This window comes from Cryptosporidium ryanae (assembly GCF_009792415.1).
Source record: "Cryptosporidium ryanae isolate 45019 chromosome Unknown contig_23, whole genome shotgun sequence".
Lineage (NCBI taxonomy): Eukaryota > Apicomplexa > Conoidasida > Eucoccidiorida > Cryptosporidiidae > Cryptosporidium > Cryptosporidium ryanae.
Window position 1 is genome coordinate 269,769 of NW_027125500.1, and position 15,867 is coordinate 285,635.

General features: G+C 35.8%; 5 protein-coding genes across 5 annotated transcripts; 2 read left to right on the forward strand and 3 right to left on the reverse strand.

The window, feature by feature from the left end:
* Positions 1-490: 490 nt before the first annotated feature.
* Positions 491-2,827, forward strand: FG386_001288 (uncharacterized protein; the record flags this gene model as incomplete). Its single annotated transcript, XM_067340681.1, has 1 exon — positions 491-2,827. One exon carries the CDS (start codon positions 491-493, stop codon positions 2,825-2,827), a length of 2,337 nt encoding a protein of 778 aa, XP_067198730.1.
* Positions 2,828-2,834: 7 nt separating this feature from the next.
* On the reverse strand, positions 2,835-5,033 carry FG386_001289 (bromodomain-containing protein; the record flags this gene model as incomplete). Its single annotated transcript, XM_067340682.1, has 1 exon — positions 2,835-5,033. The coding sequence occupies one exon, from the start codon at positions 5,031-5,033 to the stop codon at positions 2,835-2,837; it is 2,199 nt and encodes a 732-aa protein (XP_067198731.1).
* Positions 5,034-5,411: 378 nt separating this feature from the next.
* Positions 5,412-8,252, forward strand: FG386_001290 (uncharacterized protein; the record flags this gene model as incomplete). Its single annotated transcript, XM_067340683.1, has 1 exon — positions 5,412-8,252. One exon carries the CDS (start codon positions 5,412-5,414, stop codon positions 8,250-8,252), a length of 2,841 nt encoding a protein of 946 aa, XP_067198732.1.
* Positions 8,253-8,595: 343 nt separating this feature from the next.
* Positions 8,596-10,641, reverse strand: FG386_001291 (uncharacterized protein; the record flags this gene model as incomplete). The annotated part of the gene is made up of 1 exon (XM_067340684.1): positions 8,596-10,641. One exon carries the CDS (start codon positions 10,639-10,641, stop codon positions 8,596-8,598), a length of 2,046 nt encoding a protein of 681 aa, XP_067198733.1.
* Positions 10,642-10,929: 288 nt separating this feature from the next.
* Positions 10,930-15,738, reverse strand: FG386_001292 (uncharacterized protein; the record flags this gene model as incomplete). Its single annotated transcript, XM_067340685.1, has 1 exon — positions 10,930-15,738. The coding sequence occupies one exon, from the start codon at positions 15,736-15,738 to the stop codon at positions 10,930-10,932; it is 4,809 nt and encodes a 1,602-aa protein (XP_067198734.1).
* Positions 15,739-15,867: the final 129 nt, after the last annotated feature.

The window sequence follows — 15,867 nt, forward strand, 5'->3', positions numbered from 1 at the left end:
CCCCCTTATTCTCTTAAAAACACTTTACAAGACCTTCTTCCGCTTTCTTTTGCACTTTTTATTCACGCCCTCCCAACACTGCTTGTGAATATGCATCTGAGAAACAGCAGATTGGAGATTAAAATAAGCATGCTGTTTCTGGCGCCAGCGGCAACCCTCTACACATTTCTGACAAAGATCAGATACCATTAAAGACCATTTTTGCGAGTAAACAGGTAAAAATACATTGGTCTTGAGATTTTAAGCGTTGGTTAACCCAAGTTCTACTTGAACTATTAGAGTTGTTTCATAAATACATACAAATCTCCTTGGTCGCTCGCAGCTTTGGTTACTCAAACTTGTGTTGTCCACATCTTTGTCCAGTCACAGTTACATTTTCTGGAAACTAGCACAAATCACGAATCTTTTTCTCTGGTTTTGCCTCTAGCACTCTTTTCACATTTCTGTATATTATTTTTGAGGGAAATAAGCAAATGAGTTTTTTTCCACAATGGATTCGAGTGGCGCAGACGATACTAGAACAAGATGTCCGAAAAGAGTGTGGTTGGTATATGCATCTCAAACTGGGAAATCGGAAAAGCTGAGCTACGAGATTAGGGACGAATTGTGGAAGATAGGCGTTGTTGGATACCCGACATCTATAGAATTATTTGAACATGTGTTTTTTGATTACTTTGAGTCTAACAAAAAACCAAGTGGTGAGTTCCCACTAACTGTATTTGTTTTGTCAACAACGGGACAGGGAGACGTTCCCGACAGCATGATATCATTTTGGAATCATTTTTTGTTGAACAACATGAATATTGAATTACTTAGGGGATTTAATTTTACTATATTTGGATTGGGAGATAGATGTTTTGGAAATTCAAGATTCAACTTGACGGCGAGGAAGCTTAGGTATTCTTTATTGAGTTTAGGTGCAACAGAGAAGGTTTCGTGGGGTCTTGGTGACGAATCGCACGACTTTGGGATTTTAGGTGAGTTTGATCCTTGGATAAGCAACTTGAAGGCAGCTTTGATAGATGACTCCTACTTGGATAGCGAAGCAATGACAGTTTTTAGAGGCAAGTCACCACCATATAAATACATATGCATTATTTCAGAAGGTGAGTCGTTAAATGAAAAGGATGAATTGAGAAATGCAATACAGGATCAAAAAAATCACGTAGAAAATTTAAGAATGAACAAAATAAGTGGTGTAACAGCTAGAATATCTAGAATCACGTGCAATACAGAGCTTGAAAGGGAATTCAAGGGTAAGTGCATGAAACTTGTAAGAATGAGAACTCTCTGCAAAAATGAAGATGAGGATGCAGGTTATAGATCGGGATCTTACGTCTCCATATGGCCCACAAATCCAGTACAAAATGTTGTTGAATTTTCAAAATTGATTAACAGCGACTTTAACTTGAGGAGTGTGATATCAATTAGAGAGAATCCAGAGTATTATAGGTGTTTTTGCAATAAAGAAGAAAGTTGTATCTACCAAAATATGTTTGATTACAGTAATACTCATGTTTTAATTAATAACAAATACGAGAAATGTTTTGTTAACAATGAACTTGGTGGCATTTCTAGCTTCCCTTTAGACACTAAAATGACAATTTACACTCTTATATATCGTTATTTGGATATAATGAACGTTCCAGATAGAAGATTTATGAATTTGTGTTACAAAAATACTAACAATGAGTTGCACAAAAAGAAGTTATTTGAGATGGTTCAGACTGATTCTGACTCCAAAAAGGAGTACTTTGAGTATGTTATGGACGAACGAAGAAACTACATGGAGGTTTTGTGGGACTTTAATTCGGTAAAGTTGTCCTTAAATGACGTGATAAACACAATACCCATTATACTTCCCAGACAATATTCAATATGCAATTCCCCAAATTGGTATAATGAAAATGTATGGAGACGAATTTATCTGAAACATATAGTTAACAATATTGAAAACAAAGTAGTACCAGAATTGTTTTCAAGCAGTATCCCTTTATTATTGAAAAACAAGCACGAAGACTACAAAATTTTTAACAAAATAAGGAGAAAAGCAATAGAACATTTTCTAGACAAAACCGTTGTTGATTCGAAAAATAGAAAAAAATCAAGTGTTATTGAGGTTTGTGTTGGTGTGATTGAGTGGAACACAACACTGAACAGGAAAATAAGAGGACTCTGTTCGAATTTTCTGGACATTGAAAAACCATTTAACGGAAGTGATATACTCATTTCTTTTAGTAGCAGAATGAACGTTCAAACTCTTAGTGATATAGCAAATCCAAATGTACCGATACTTTTGTTATCATGTGGATTAGGTATAACAGGAATTATATCTATTCTTCAAGAAAGGATCATGAATAACCTATTAAACAAAAATAACAGTAAAATGAATTGTTTGGTGTGTCTTGGGATGAGATATAGCAACGTTTCGTATCCGTTCTTAGATCAGATATATGATTTTAGCACTAATGGAGAACTCACAGACTACATTCAGATTAACATATCTTACTCAAGAACCAATCCCAGTATAAAAGAATCAATTTTTAGCGACAAAAAAAAGTGTGTTAATATAAATATCATTGAGTCTGGGTGTTACATCCAAACGCTGTTGCTAAACGACTCCAGAAATCACGACTTTTTGGTTAATTGTTTGCTTAGTGGATATGTTGTTGTATGTGGTAATGCTCTTACAATGCCTATAGAAATAAGAGAGACGCTTTCCAAGATACTAGTCTCAAGGAAAAAATTTGAGAGAACAGAAGATTCAATGTTGTATATAAGAAAATTAATAAGGTATGGAAGATATATTGAGGAGACATGGAAGTAGGTGATTTTCAACTGGTTATTTTCCCAAAATTGATTTTAATTCTTAAATCAGCATTGTCACAACCAGTGTCATCGTTATAGTTGCTTTCTCCAATAGCTCCATTTACTACGAATTTTACGCTTACTATTATTAGATTGTTAAATAAATATTGACTAGTTATTGGAAACATTATTTTATTCAAGCTTTTAATAGTAGTTATTTTTAACTCTATGCATTTTCTACTCAAATTATGACTATTAGAAAATGCAACAAAGTTAATGTCCTTAACCACGTTTTTTAAATCGTTGTGTTTCTCAAAACTGTTTATTTGTACATCAGCCTTGTGTTCTGTGTCGTTAATAATGTATTTATGCAGATTGTAGAACCGGTATCCTTTGTAATTCGTTTTTGAGTGGTCATACTCCCAAAAAACAATTGGAAACTCTTTAAACACATCGTCAAAGTGGTATATTCTTATTGGAACAACATATTCTACTGTCTGATTTTCTGTGAAATTATCAATAGATTTTTTGGGCAAATTAGCTGCATTTTCGTCAAATCTACTGCTACTTATGCATTTAACAGATTTGAAGTCGGGATTACCATCATAATCCTCGTCAATGTCCGAATTAAAACAGTGTAAAGTGGGTTTCAAATTTTCTAAATCGTCAAAAGACCGTTTAATGCCTACTTGAGGCAAGCCAAAAACTATTTTCTTCCTGTTTCTCCAACCGGTTCCTCTGCTTCCGCCTTGAACAAAGGATTTACTTTTGTTTTTAGATATGAAACTCTCCTCCACAAATAACTGTGACTTATTGCCTTTTCTGGAATTTCTAGTTGAAACGCCATTCTTTCTAGTAGAATCTGTATCTGAGCCACTGAGTTTTGCGTTTTTCAAAGAGTTTCTCCACAAAATTGAATATTTATTCCACTCAAGAGCGATCTTATTCAGAGACAAGGAACTATTTAATTTGAAATTATCACTTTTCGTGCATTTACTATCAAAAGTTATACTACTACTTATACCAATCTTCATATCGTTTTCTTTTCTAGAACTATTTTTGAAATTTGTATCAACTCTAATACCAGGGTCACCAACTTTTTCTGTGTTTAAGTGAATTTGGCAAATTCCCTTCTTCTCGCCGTCACTCAGAGAATCGGAATAAATCTTAAACACATTTGATTTATTCCATATACCATTAAACTTATTCAATGTTTGCTTTGCAGCATCGTATATCCACTTACAATCTCCAGTATTTGGGTTAAATGACATGCAATTTAAAAATATCAATTTAATTTGTCTTTCAAACTCGTGCGGATCGTCTATGCCTGTAAAGTTAACCCTCCTTTTTTTATTGTTGTTTTTCAGAAACAATCTCTTCTCAACTGTTGAATAGTCACAAGGCTCAGATATAACTTCTCTATACTTGTTCTTTGTCTCCTCAGAGAGATCGTCACTCTCCAATACTGGATTCTCAAACAAAAACGAATTGTCCTCCTTTCTAATTGCGTTCAGTATTCTCAAACACTCATTTTTCCAATCATTTACCTTGGAATCTGCCTCTCTCAATTCGTTTGGATTGGACCCTTTTCCGCTAACACTCCCGTCTTCCTTCTTCTTTTTAAGAGGTGTTGAAGCTATATTAGCATTGACCTCTGACTCGTCGCCCTTTAACCTCTTGTTACTAACAGGCTTTTCTACTCTTATAGTAATCGAGCCAGGTGTTTGGGTCTTATTTTGGGAGGGACTTCCCTTTGAGTCAGAATTTGCTTTCAGTCTAATATTCTTGCATCCAACATTACTTTGTTTCGAACCAGTTCCCTTGTTATTCAAATTGTTACACTCGGTTTCGTCGGATTTACTGATTTTGTCCACAAAATCAAGTTTGTTCCACTCCAAAATAAATCTTTTCTCGGAATTATCGCATAAAGTGATTATGTGAGAACACAATGGAGATGTATTGTACTCTCTGCAATTCGAAAATATTAGCATTATGTCATTGTGAAATTTCATTGTATTGTCGTATTCATTGTCCATGAGCTTTTTTGAAACGGTAGAAAGATCCATCGGATCTTTTATCACTTGAAAGTAGTCCAAGCAACCATCTTTTAGTGGGTCTATTGGATTTAGAAATATCTCAAAATTTTGGTCCTTCCTTAAAGTTTCAAGCAAAATGGACAACTTCCTCCTTATACTTGAAGTTATAACTTTAGAGCCGTTTTTCATGGAAGAAACATGTAATTCACATTCTCTGTTATGTGTTTGTATGTGTATTTTACCACCAAGTACACCAACCCACTTTTTTTCCCGTTTAAACTTGATTTATATCAAGTTGGCCTTAATTCAGTTTGGCGGCTCGTCCTGCCTGTTGTTTGATGTATCAACGGAAATACAAACTTATTTTAATTTGTTAATAAGATTTCTATTTTCGGATTAATAGTGCACAAAAGGAGTCTATTTCACTGATTCTGGGACTATCAACTCCTGGAGTAGGGCATTATTCTCGGGATAGCTAAGCTGAACTTACCGTCTTTGTGTTGCTTTTCAAGTACATTAAAATAAGTCTTGGGCTAATATTGTATGAACTAAGGACTTGAGTAAATGATGGGTTGGAAATGTGACGTATGTCTGGTTACCAACGATCAAGATGCAAAGGTTTGTGTCTGTTGCGAGTATCCGAGGGATAAGGACGAAAATAAAGGACAAAAGAATGCTGTTGTTTTTAATGCTAATTTAAATTTACCGGATTCTGGTCCTGTTTTTACCTTTGGTCTTCCCACTAACAACCAAACTCCTGAAATCCAAATCACTGAGGCCTCTACCGAACCCAATAACGGAGTCTTTTCGGACAAACAGATGATTTCTTCCTTCTCAACTGACAATTTTACAAGTGGTTTCGTTCCAAAATCCGACAACATTGAGCTCACACCGTCCACTCCCATTAGCACCCCGCTAATAAAGGAGATAAATCAGAATAAAAAGGAGTGTGACGAATATTATCTTAATTTCAACAGTGAATTTTTGGAGTATAAAAAACTAGTTGGTAGAAAACCCGATAAATACAGGGATGATACCGACATTAAGTTGCCACTGGGGTCAGTTTGGGTATGGGGATCAGGAGAATGTGATCAACTTGGAATCAAAGAGTCACTTTTAGATGAAGATCTGTCTCTTAAAGTGCCTATGAGGATATCAGATTTATCCAACGAATATAACATTGTTGACGTATGCTCTGGAGCCCTGCACAATATTATTCTGACTGATCAAGGAGAGGTTCTTTCGTGGGGATGCAATGATGACGGCGCTTTGGGAAGGACTTCGTTTAAGCTGAAGAAGAAACTCGAGAGAAGGGATCTTAGCGACGATGAAGAAGAGGATACGGAAGAGGAGGATGAGCCAAATGAGGACGACTTGCTCGGCGACAAATACCCCAATAAAGTAGAGTTTACCGACGAAGAAAATGGACACAAGACTAAAGTTAACTCAATAGTGAGTGGAGACTGCTACAGCTGTTGTTTAACTGACAGTGGCGAAGTATTTCTCTGGGGTTCCTACAAGGACAGTGGTGGTTATATAGGATTCCCCAACTACAGCACGATGTGTGGTAGTATAGTTGGCTATAAGCAATACAAACCCGTTAAAGTCCCAATTTTTGGAGTAAATAACCAGCGAAATAAAAAAAGAAAGATATCCAAAAATGATAACTCAAATAAAGGTAATAACTCTGATTTTTTAGAGAAAGCAATAAAAATAGTCGGAGGTGAAAATCACACTATTGTTATTACAGAAAATAACCGTATATTTGCCTGGGGTAGCACTGAGTTTGGACAATACGGAATAGAGCCTGTCGTAGACAACAAAGATTATTCTTCTGAGATGAACAAAACAAAGTACTTGTACCCGATTGAACTCACGAATAGAACTCTCGGGTTTGAGGACCATCTTGAAATTCAAGACGTGTTCTGTGGCAGAGCCTCAACGTTTTTTGTAGTCAATAACAAAATTGTTAAAAAGATACAAGTATATTCATGTGGAAGAAACGGCAGAAACGAGTTGGGTATATGCAAAATCGAAAATATTAATAACCCTGGTGAAAATGACCCAATAGTTTCGCGGCCAAGAAAAGTTGTAATAGACGATTTTGATTTGATATGTAAAGATTGTGGAAGCAACAAGCCTATTAAAAGTATAGGTGGAGGCCAATATTACTCTGCCTTATTAACTTGTTGTGGAAATGTTTATACATGGGGAATGAAAGAGTGTTGTGGTTTGGAAATGTGTGGAATTAAAAACAAAGAGATTTGTGGTGTAGACATTAACGAAAGGGACATAAAAATTCCAACTAAGATCGATCAGCTGAAAGAAATTGCTTATTTGGGATTTGGAGCTGACAATTGCTTCGCTATAGACAATAATGGTTTAATATTCAGCTGGGGTTTAAACCTAACGGGTCAAATTGGTATTAAAAAGTTTGAAAATACAGAAGCTGTTTTAAATCCACATTTGATTGATCCACGCTCATTTTCTGAAGGCTTATTTAGCAGTAAAAATGAAGACTACAATTACGCCTTGAAGGTAACAGGTGGGTCCCAACACTCAATTGCTCTCATTTGGAATGGTTTATACAGTGATGAAATAAACGAAAACGAATCCTCCACTGCTGAAAGAGGTGAATTTAGGAGGATGAATGCAAAGTCGTTTGGAAATAACGAACTTCACAATGAAGATAAATCAAGCGCAAAACAGGATAGTTCTAAGAAAAGCAAAACAAGTGTTAAATCAATAAAGAAAACTAGATCATTGAGCTCCACAAAGCCATCTAAGTCATCTTCTAAAGAAGTTGATAAAAAGACAGCAACTGTTGCAAAGAATATAGGTTCAAGTGAGGGGGCCAAAGGCAATCTCATTGAGGAAAAAGACATCGTTAAGTCTTCCAAGTCAAACAACACTAGAGCCAAAAATTCAAAGACAAAAACAGAAAAAAATACGGATAAAGGAACAGGGTCAAAGACAATTAAAAACACCATTAAGAACGGGAATACTAAGATAGAGGCAAAAAAAGAAAGCGAAAAATCTGCTTCAAAAAAGGAAACAGGAGCAAAAAAAAAAACCAATAGTTCCAGCAACACTGCTAAAAGTGGTAATTCTAGTTCTTCTTCAAAAGCAAAAACAACTGCAAAGGCGAATGCAAAGTCGAAAACAAGTACAAAGTCCACAACTGCGTCCAACGGCACCAGCAAAACCAGCAGCTCTGTCTCTAACTTAAAGTCCGTCTCAAAATCAGGTAAAACTATAAAGACAGATTCAAAGGCAAATTCTAAAACAAAAACAAGTCCAAAGTCGGCTAAAAACAGCAACAAGAGTACCGCTCTAAGTTCTGGCTCCAAAACCAAAGCAACAGCCAAAGGGAAGACTAAAACGAGAACGAAAACAGGGAATAAATAGAAGACTGAATAAAGGTAATGCCGGTCAGATGAGATCCGTACAATATAAAGTTTGTGCTTGTGTTTGTATGTATTCGAAAGTACAAATGTAACGATTTGTTTCTCTGCTTTATACTAACTTAATAGATGCTTGCAGTTCCTTTTTAACTTAACTATTTCTACCTTTTCAGCTCTAAATGTCATGAAAATAAAGAACCACTCTTTCAAAAAGTGGGACCTTGCTTATGAAAATTTGAAACTACAAAAACAATGCAAGTATTATAAACAGTATGAACTTATGAATAAAAATGCCTATCAAAAGTTGGCGAAAGCTGTTTTTATACGCTAATTTGGAAATACCTCTTTTACGAATCGGCGCCAACGGTGTTCACAGGAAGCACAACGAAGCCATAAAAAGTTGTTCTACACAAGGGACATTTATCTTGTCTTAACGACCTTAAGCACGATTCACATAATATGCAATGTTTGCACGGTAGCAAAACTGCATTCTTTTGGTTTGTCATGCATATTAAGCAGTCAAACTCGTCATCCTCTAGTCCAAAGGTATCTGATGGTTCGACTAAATAGTTGTTGAAGTTTAAGTAGTACTGTTCAAGTATTATTGGTTTGTACATAATATATGGGATATTGTAGTGGTCCTGAATTAATTCAAAATGAATTAATATTGCATTAAGAAATGTTAATGACTCCCTAAAACTGCTGTTATTCATTATTCTATTGTACAAATCAACGTCGTATTCGTTTATGTTTGTCTTAATTAGTATCAGCAAAGGCACTCTATCGCAGTTATTTATATTTTCGTGACTATAACATGCGTTTTTATTTATCACCTCCCCATTATCTTCACAGTTGTAATAGGGCGACAGTAAATTGCAGGAATTAATGTAATCCATTGTTAGGTTAATCCTTTCATTATGAACCTGAGACAATCCTTTGTCGTAGTTTTTCACCTTTCCTCTGAATACTGAATCTAGCTGATAAACGCCATTATTATTATAGCAATAAATGCTGTTGTTATGGTCATTAATATTTATAACATTCTTATTTCCATATCTCGAAGTTACATCGACAAATTTATCGTTTTTAGCCCCAATTTGACTGGACATTTCTAATAAGGCTTCTGTAGTATCATTTATGTTGTTTATTCTATAAACAAATCTATTTAAAATTCTCCTTACGAATCTGCTAAAAAACACAGTATTTCCACCAAGCAACGAAGTATTCCATCTAGAATTAACTGAGTTGCTGTTTAAAGACAGAGTATTATTTCTTATATTTTTCCTTATTTTATCTATCAGGTTTTTCTTAATGTCAAAATTTAAGTTTATATTTCTGAAAAAATCAGTATAGCTTCCGCGAATATGGTCGTTATCCACACGTTGATAGCACTCAAAACCACTTGTGTTGTTTCCATTTTGTATACTTGCAGTGCAAAGCAGGGGATTTAGTTGAGCGAGAGCAACCAAAGAATTGCTGGGCGAAAAATCAATGTTGGTGTATGCCCCTTGGAGGTAATTTTTATTCCACACAAGTCCGTTTCCATGAGTCTCAAATCCGTCACTCTTTCCTAAATCGTCATTTATATAACCAAAACATTCGCTCTTTCTGCTTCTGTTCTCACTTCCGCTCTCACAAACAAAGACGTCATTATGATCATACTCTGACTCTGAATATCCGTTAAATGGGCCTGAATCACTGGCATTAAACTCTTTATCTTGCCTATAGGCATTGCACTTGAAGTCGTATTCATATCTGCATCCAGTTCTGCTACCTACTCGATTGTCATTTTTTATCTGATTGTAAAGCGATATGCTTGAGCCAACTGCCTTTCTCCTTGTTTTTAAATCACTGGACTTAGAAACGGCTTCGCTTTTTTTACTTTCTAATGTAAAATTACTCAGTAGTTTTTTAACATCACCACACTTCACGCCCCAAAACAACTCAACACTAAATGGCAATTCGCTGTCTACGTTGAAGGATACCTCCAAACTGTAGCTTTTTTCGGGATTCGAGGAAGAAGATGAATTTTGTATTAATTTGGTTTTTATTGTTGTTTCGTCTATTGCACTCAAAACAGACATCTTTCTTATTTGAGTCGGCAACACTGAACATTTTTCCTTTATTATCTGTGACAAATGAATTCTCATAAGTCTTTTTAATTCATTTGAAAATGGACCCAAAGAAGGCAAGTAAACTATCTTTTTTTCCTCTTCTACTATTCTAATCATCTCATATAACTCAATTATTTGCGAGAGTCTATAAGTCACCCATCCCAAAAGCACTATTATCAACACTGCAATGCTTGAGTTGTGGAATCCAGATCCTCCTGACAAATCGAAACACACTGAAGGAAGTAAATCCGAGCATTTTAAGTGAATGTTGCTGTTCATTATTCCACCAGGATTTTCACTAACATAATGTTTAATAAAATTGTAAAGCTATGCCTTCATATGGTCGCCCAAGCTGTTATCTTCCCCTTGCATGCAAATTTTTATGCATACAAAAAGTGGTATTTACCGTTTTGAAAGTTGCACAAATGCACTGAATCCGCATGTTTTGGCGGTTACCGTTAAAAATGCACCTGGCTCGAGAAGTGTGTGGGGAGGAGATGAGCACAACAAAATAAATGGGAAAACAAAACTAAGAAAATAAATATTAAGCACGTTCCTCTCACTATCCTAAAGTTTTTTTATGGTCAAGTTTCCTTGGTGGAGATACCAAAATTCTTTTATTCCATTTAAGTTGCGTATGTCATGAGCGACAATAAAGGTAATTGAATGGGAAAAATACTTGAAAATAATACTTGGAATAAGTGAAGACGATTTCTTGTGGCTGTTTTTTTGTAGTGACTGAATGGAAGGATTCTGCTCATGGTTTCTGTAAATAACAGGCGGCTCATCAATCAACAAAACGTTAATCTCGCTCCTCTTTAGAAAGAAGTGAGTAAACAGAAGCATTCTCTGCACTTGCATTGGAAGCGATAGTTCACCTATCGTCTTTTCCAAACAAATGCTCAAAAGCTTGCTACAATCGGAGCTCATCAGCGGCGTGTCATCATTTGCAATATTACCATTGTTTTTATATTTTAAATCAAGTAGTTTTTCAATCAAAAAGCTTGATACCCCACATATATTTAGTGATGATATAATGTTGTCGTTTGAGTACCTATTTAAGGGATCAATTGAACGTTTTATGGTTGTTTTATCATTAAAATAAACCTCAATAGGCAACATAGCAATGTGTCTGACTTTGTTTGATTCGCTTAGAAACATAGACAATACCTGATCGTCAACATTGGTTTTGCACTGTTTGCAGTGCAAAAAGTGGTGATTTTTGGTGCTTTCATTACACTCGCCGCTAGAAAACTTGTGTTTAACATTTCCAAGGTGATCGAGTGATTTCGCTATTAAATGAAGCAATGAAGTCTTTCCAGATCCGGATCTACCAACAATTCCAATTATGTCTCCTTTATTGGCAATGGCGGAAATGTTTCTAAGACAACATATCCTCTTTAAGATCGTGCCACTTAGTTCAGAACGGTCTATTTGAAAATTGGAATTCTCTGAGGTCATAGCAAAATGGAATCCGTAAACTGAATCTAACACTATGTTGTTTTTAAAGTAGCAATAATGGGTACCGCAAGATGCTGTTGGTAAGGATAAAACACTACTAGAGGCAAACTCATTATCAATGTTACACTTGCAATTTGAGTAATCAATTTGAACATTTTCACTCGACTTTTTGATGAAGTAATCGTTTTTAATGAGTTGAATGTACTTTCTGAGTCTTTCGACTGAAACTAACTCCCTCTCAAGACGCATCCAGTATCTAACAACCTCGTCAATTCTAGAAAGCGAACTGTATGTGGTGGCAATTATAAGTGCGATGAGTATTTTGGAATTTCTGTCTGAGAAATAAGATGAGATCATGTTCAAGAATGTCGTTGGTATCAAGATTCCAACTTGAAGTCGCAACTTTAACCAGGTTTCCAGTGACGATTGAATAAGTATTGGTCTCATTACTTCTTGCAACTGTTCGTAACCATTTTGTATGTAAAACCCATCAAGTTTTTGCGGCTTAAGAGACTCCTTTCCATCGCAAATATTCCTTACTATATCAACAAGAGGGGAAACCTCTGAAATATAGGAATTGTGCAACAAACGGCAGGATGTAATAAAATACCTTAATACGAGTTTATAAAGCATATAGATGAACAGTGAAAACAATACCAAATATATAAGAGGATACTCTGAAGCCAATAGTGAGAGATACACTGCACCCATAAGTCTGTTTATAGCAGTTGTGAACTGCCCAACTCTTTTGGTTGTGCAGTAGTCAATGGTAAGCTGGTCCAAACTAAGCCTGTTTAAAACAAAAGACACAGGCAAAGATCTTATGCAGGATGATAATTTTGAACTGATATACCCAAGTAAAAATGAATTGTGAATGTTTCTCGCGGCTCTGAGTCCAATACTTACTTCCAAGTATCCATTGATAATTACTATTGCTACTGCCAACACTACACATATAAAATACGTAAAGTACCAAAAATCAGCTCCCGTCAAAAACAAACTTTTGTTGTAAGCGTTGTACATAGCCGAGTTTGAAGCCAGATTGCTGAGTAAAAACTTCTCACCAAAAACCAAAAGCAGTTGTGGCAGTAATAAAAAAGATAAGTATATCATTATCCCTATAGATGACTCCTTTATTTTAGAGAGACCTTCCCAGTTTTTTGGATATTTGTATTTGTTTGCAGCCTTTAGTATATAGTAAAAACACGTTGAGTATTTATCTTCAGGACAAATATTCCCATTCTTTGGCAACAATTCAATATTTTCACCCAATTTTTCTTCAATCATTTTATTCAAGTTTTGCGTTCTTTCATGAACATTTGAGGCCAAACACTCACATTTCTCTACATTGCTGTCGTTTTCTTTTAAATTCACATTAGAGTCAGAGTTTGCAACTCTTGTTTCTGAGCAATGTTTGTTTTCTTTTACGTATTTTATTCTATTGTACCTTTTTACACAAGCCCAGTTATCGTTGCTGCTTGTACTATTAAAACCTTCGCCACAACTATTGTTGCATATATATATATCTTCACTTTTGTGGTTGTCGCCACCTGCACCTAGACTAAATATCTCATCCTCATCTGTTGACATTTCCCACAAATCCCTAGAAAGATCACTCTCAAAGCAATAGTCATTTACGATTGAGTTAATGCTCGCAGATGTATTACTTCCCCTATATAGCTTATGGCAGTGATTGTTGTTATTATGACCATTTGTGGCATCCTTTGGAGATTTTAAATCATCATTAGAGTTATTTCCATGGGGAACGATGTAAATCGAGCACTCCTGCAGGTTCTTCGGCAAGAAAGTGAGCATGTGAGTACTCAAAACAACGACAGAGAATGTGTTCATAAGTACTCCATCCACATTATTAAATAGTTTTGAAAATATACTGCAACATATGGGTGGATCTAAATTCAAAAATATTGAATCTAAAAGCACTATTGATGGCATTTCGTTTTCGCAAGAAAGGCCTTTTTGACAGATTCCATAAATAGCTCTGGAGAGAGCCAGACGTATTTTCTGGCCTCTGCTAAACTGTACCTGCGAGAATACGGTTGACTTGGCAGACTCATAGTCACTTATGCCCCAAGAAGAAAAATCTTTTTCAAGATCACAAACGTCTATAACCCTGTTCCAGTGATCCAAATCAAATTTTCTCCCGTTTAAAATGATATCAAATAAACTCATTCTGTCTGTAATCCATGCTTCAGCAGGAACATAACAAACTGGATTCATAATCTCACCGAAAACACTTATTTTCTTATTGAAACCGTCCACCAAATCTGCAGATGAATACAAAAACGAAGATGCTTTATCGTTGCCCATTTTGCTTCCAAGTAAACTAACCCTAACACCATTCTCATCGTTAGTTCCAAATATCACTGTTCTGAGTAAGTCCGTTAGAACATGACTGTAGGACATGTCATTGGAAGATATTATTACCGGAATCCCATAATTTAAAGTTATATTTCTGGGTAATACACTCTTCCCAAACGTTTCATTTAAATCTATAGATATTAAATCCTCTTTTCGAATCACAACGCTGTTTTTCATTGTGAAGTTTCTGGGACAGTTTGCGTAGTTCTCAAAGTTTTGTTCATTAGAGCTGAATCTGTTTCTCTTGGTCTTCGTCGTGTGAATCAACTTCGCAAGTCTGCTAAGAGCATTTGTGCCTTCGGATACATAGTATATAAGATAGCAAACCTCTTGTAGTGGAGAGTAGAAAGAAGGAACAAGCCAGGCAGCGTTAACAATCATCTCAATGCTCTGTAAAACGTCAAAGTGGTTGTACCAGACGTATACTGTTATTATTCCATAACATATGAAACCCATTGATCTGGAAATTATCTCTTCCAGAGTAAAAAAGTACTTCCTAAAAGAACCATAATACATTTCGTCTCGTCTCGTTCCAGATAAAAGATCGTGATAAGAGGAAATAATGTGATCCTGTGTGAGTATGAGGGATATTGAGTTCTCGATTATACTCGTACTCTCAGCTATTCTTTTCTCTCTATGGGCGATAAAGGGTCTTTTGAATAATGTGCTGATAAACAAGGAGCTAACTGCGAGCATAAACAACGAGGATAGTATTATTACAAGAAGCTTTAGTGCTCTATCGTCAAAGGTAACTGCCGCGACTGCAAAGCTTGTAATAAGTTTCAACGGAAATATGAACATCCTCACTGAATATGAAACCGCACTCTCGGAAAAATCAGAGTCAACAGAAATCACGTTTTGGTATCTAGAAATGTTTGATTTTGGAATACTTGATGAAGACGCACCCTCATCTCCGTTTTTGGCCTCACCAATGTTATTCTCCCCCATTGGGATCCTCAAATCCGACTCGTAAAGTCTTAAAAGCGAAACACCATTTATTGCTCCCATTACGCGTGCTCTCACTCTCTGTATATAGTATTTAATGTGTGTTTCTGAAATGAGTAACACCGCCTTTAGGATAAACATCAAAAGTCCAGGAAGTATCGCCTTGAGTGATTTTTTGTCAGAACTCTCACCTATTAACAACCTGAAGTAAAGTATTCCTCTATATTTTACAAAAGCCTCAAAAGACAACATAAAAAGGACCAGTAACACAAAACTAGTGTACTCAGTCTTAAATGCTTTGAGTATAGATTTATACATATCCAGTGCAGAAAACCCTCCGCTGCCTATCTCCTCTTCCCTTTCAGATATCACCTTTGCCAATCTTATTGAATCGTCCTTTATCGAGTACTCCTTGTAACCAAAAGGGATATCCCTTGACCTGAAAGTTTTCAAGTTGTTAGCGCCTCTAACCTCCTGCTTTTCCTTACAACGATTGTTCGCTGACACCTTTTCGTGCAAGTATGCTACTGTTTTGTTTATTTTTAGCAGTAAGATATTGTCCAACACATCGTAAATATAGGAAAACCTCATTTTTTCTTGATTCCTCCCGCTCAACCTATTTACTTTTGCAACGATTCAAACAGACTTGTTTCAAAAAGCTTATCCGTCCTGATTTTTAAAATTCCTTGCTCTCTCACAAAAATCATTCACTTGAGCGCT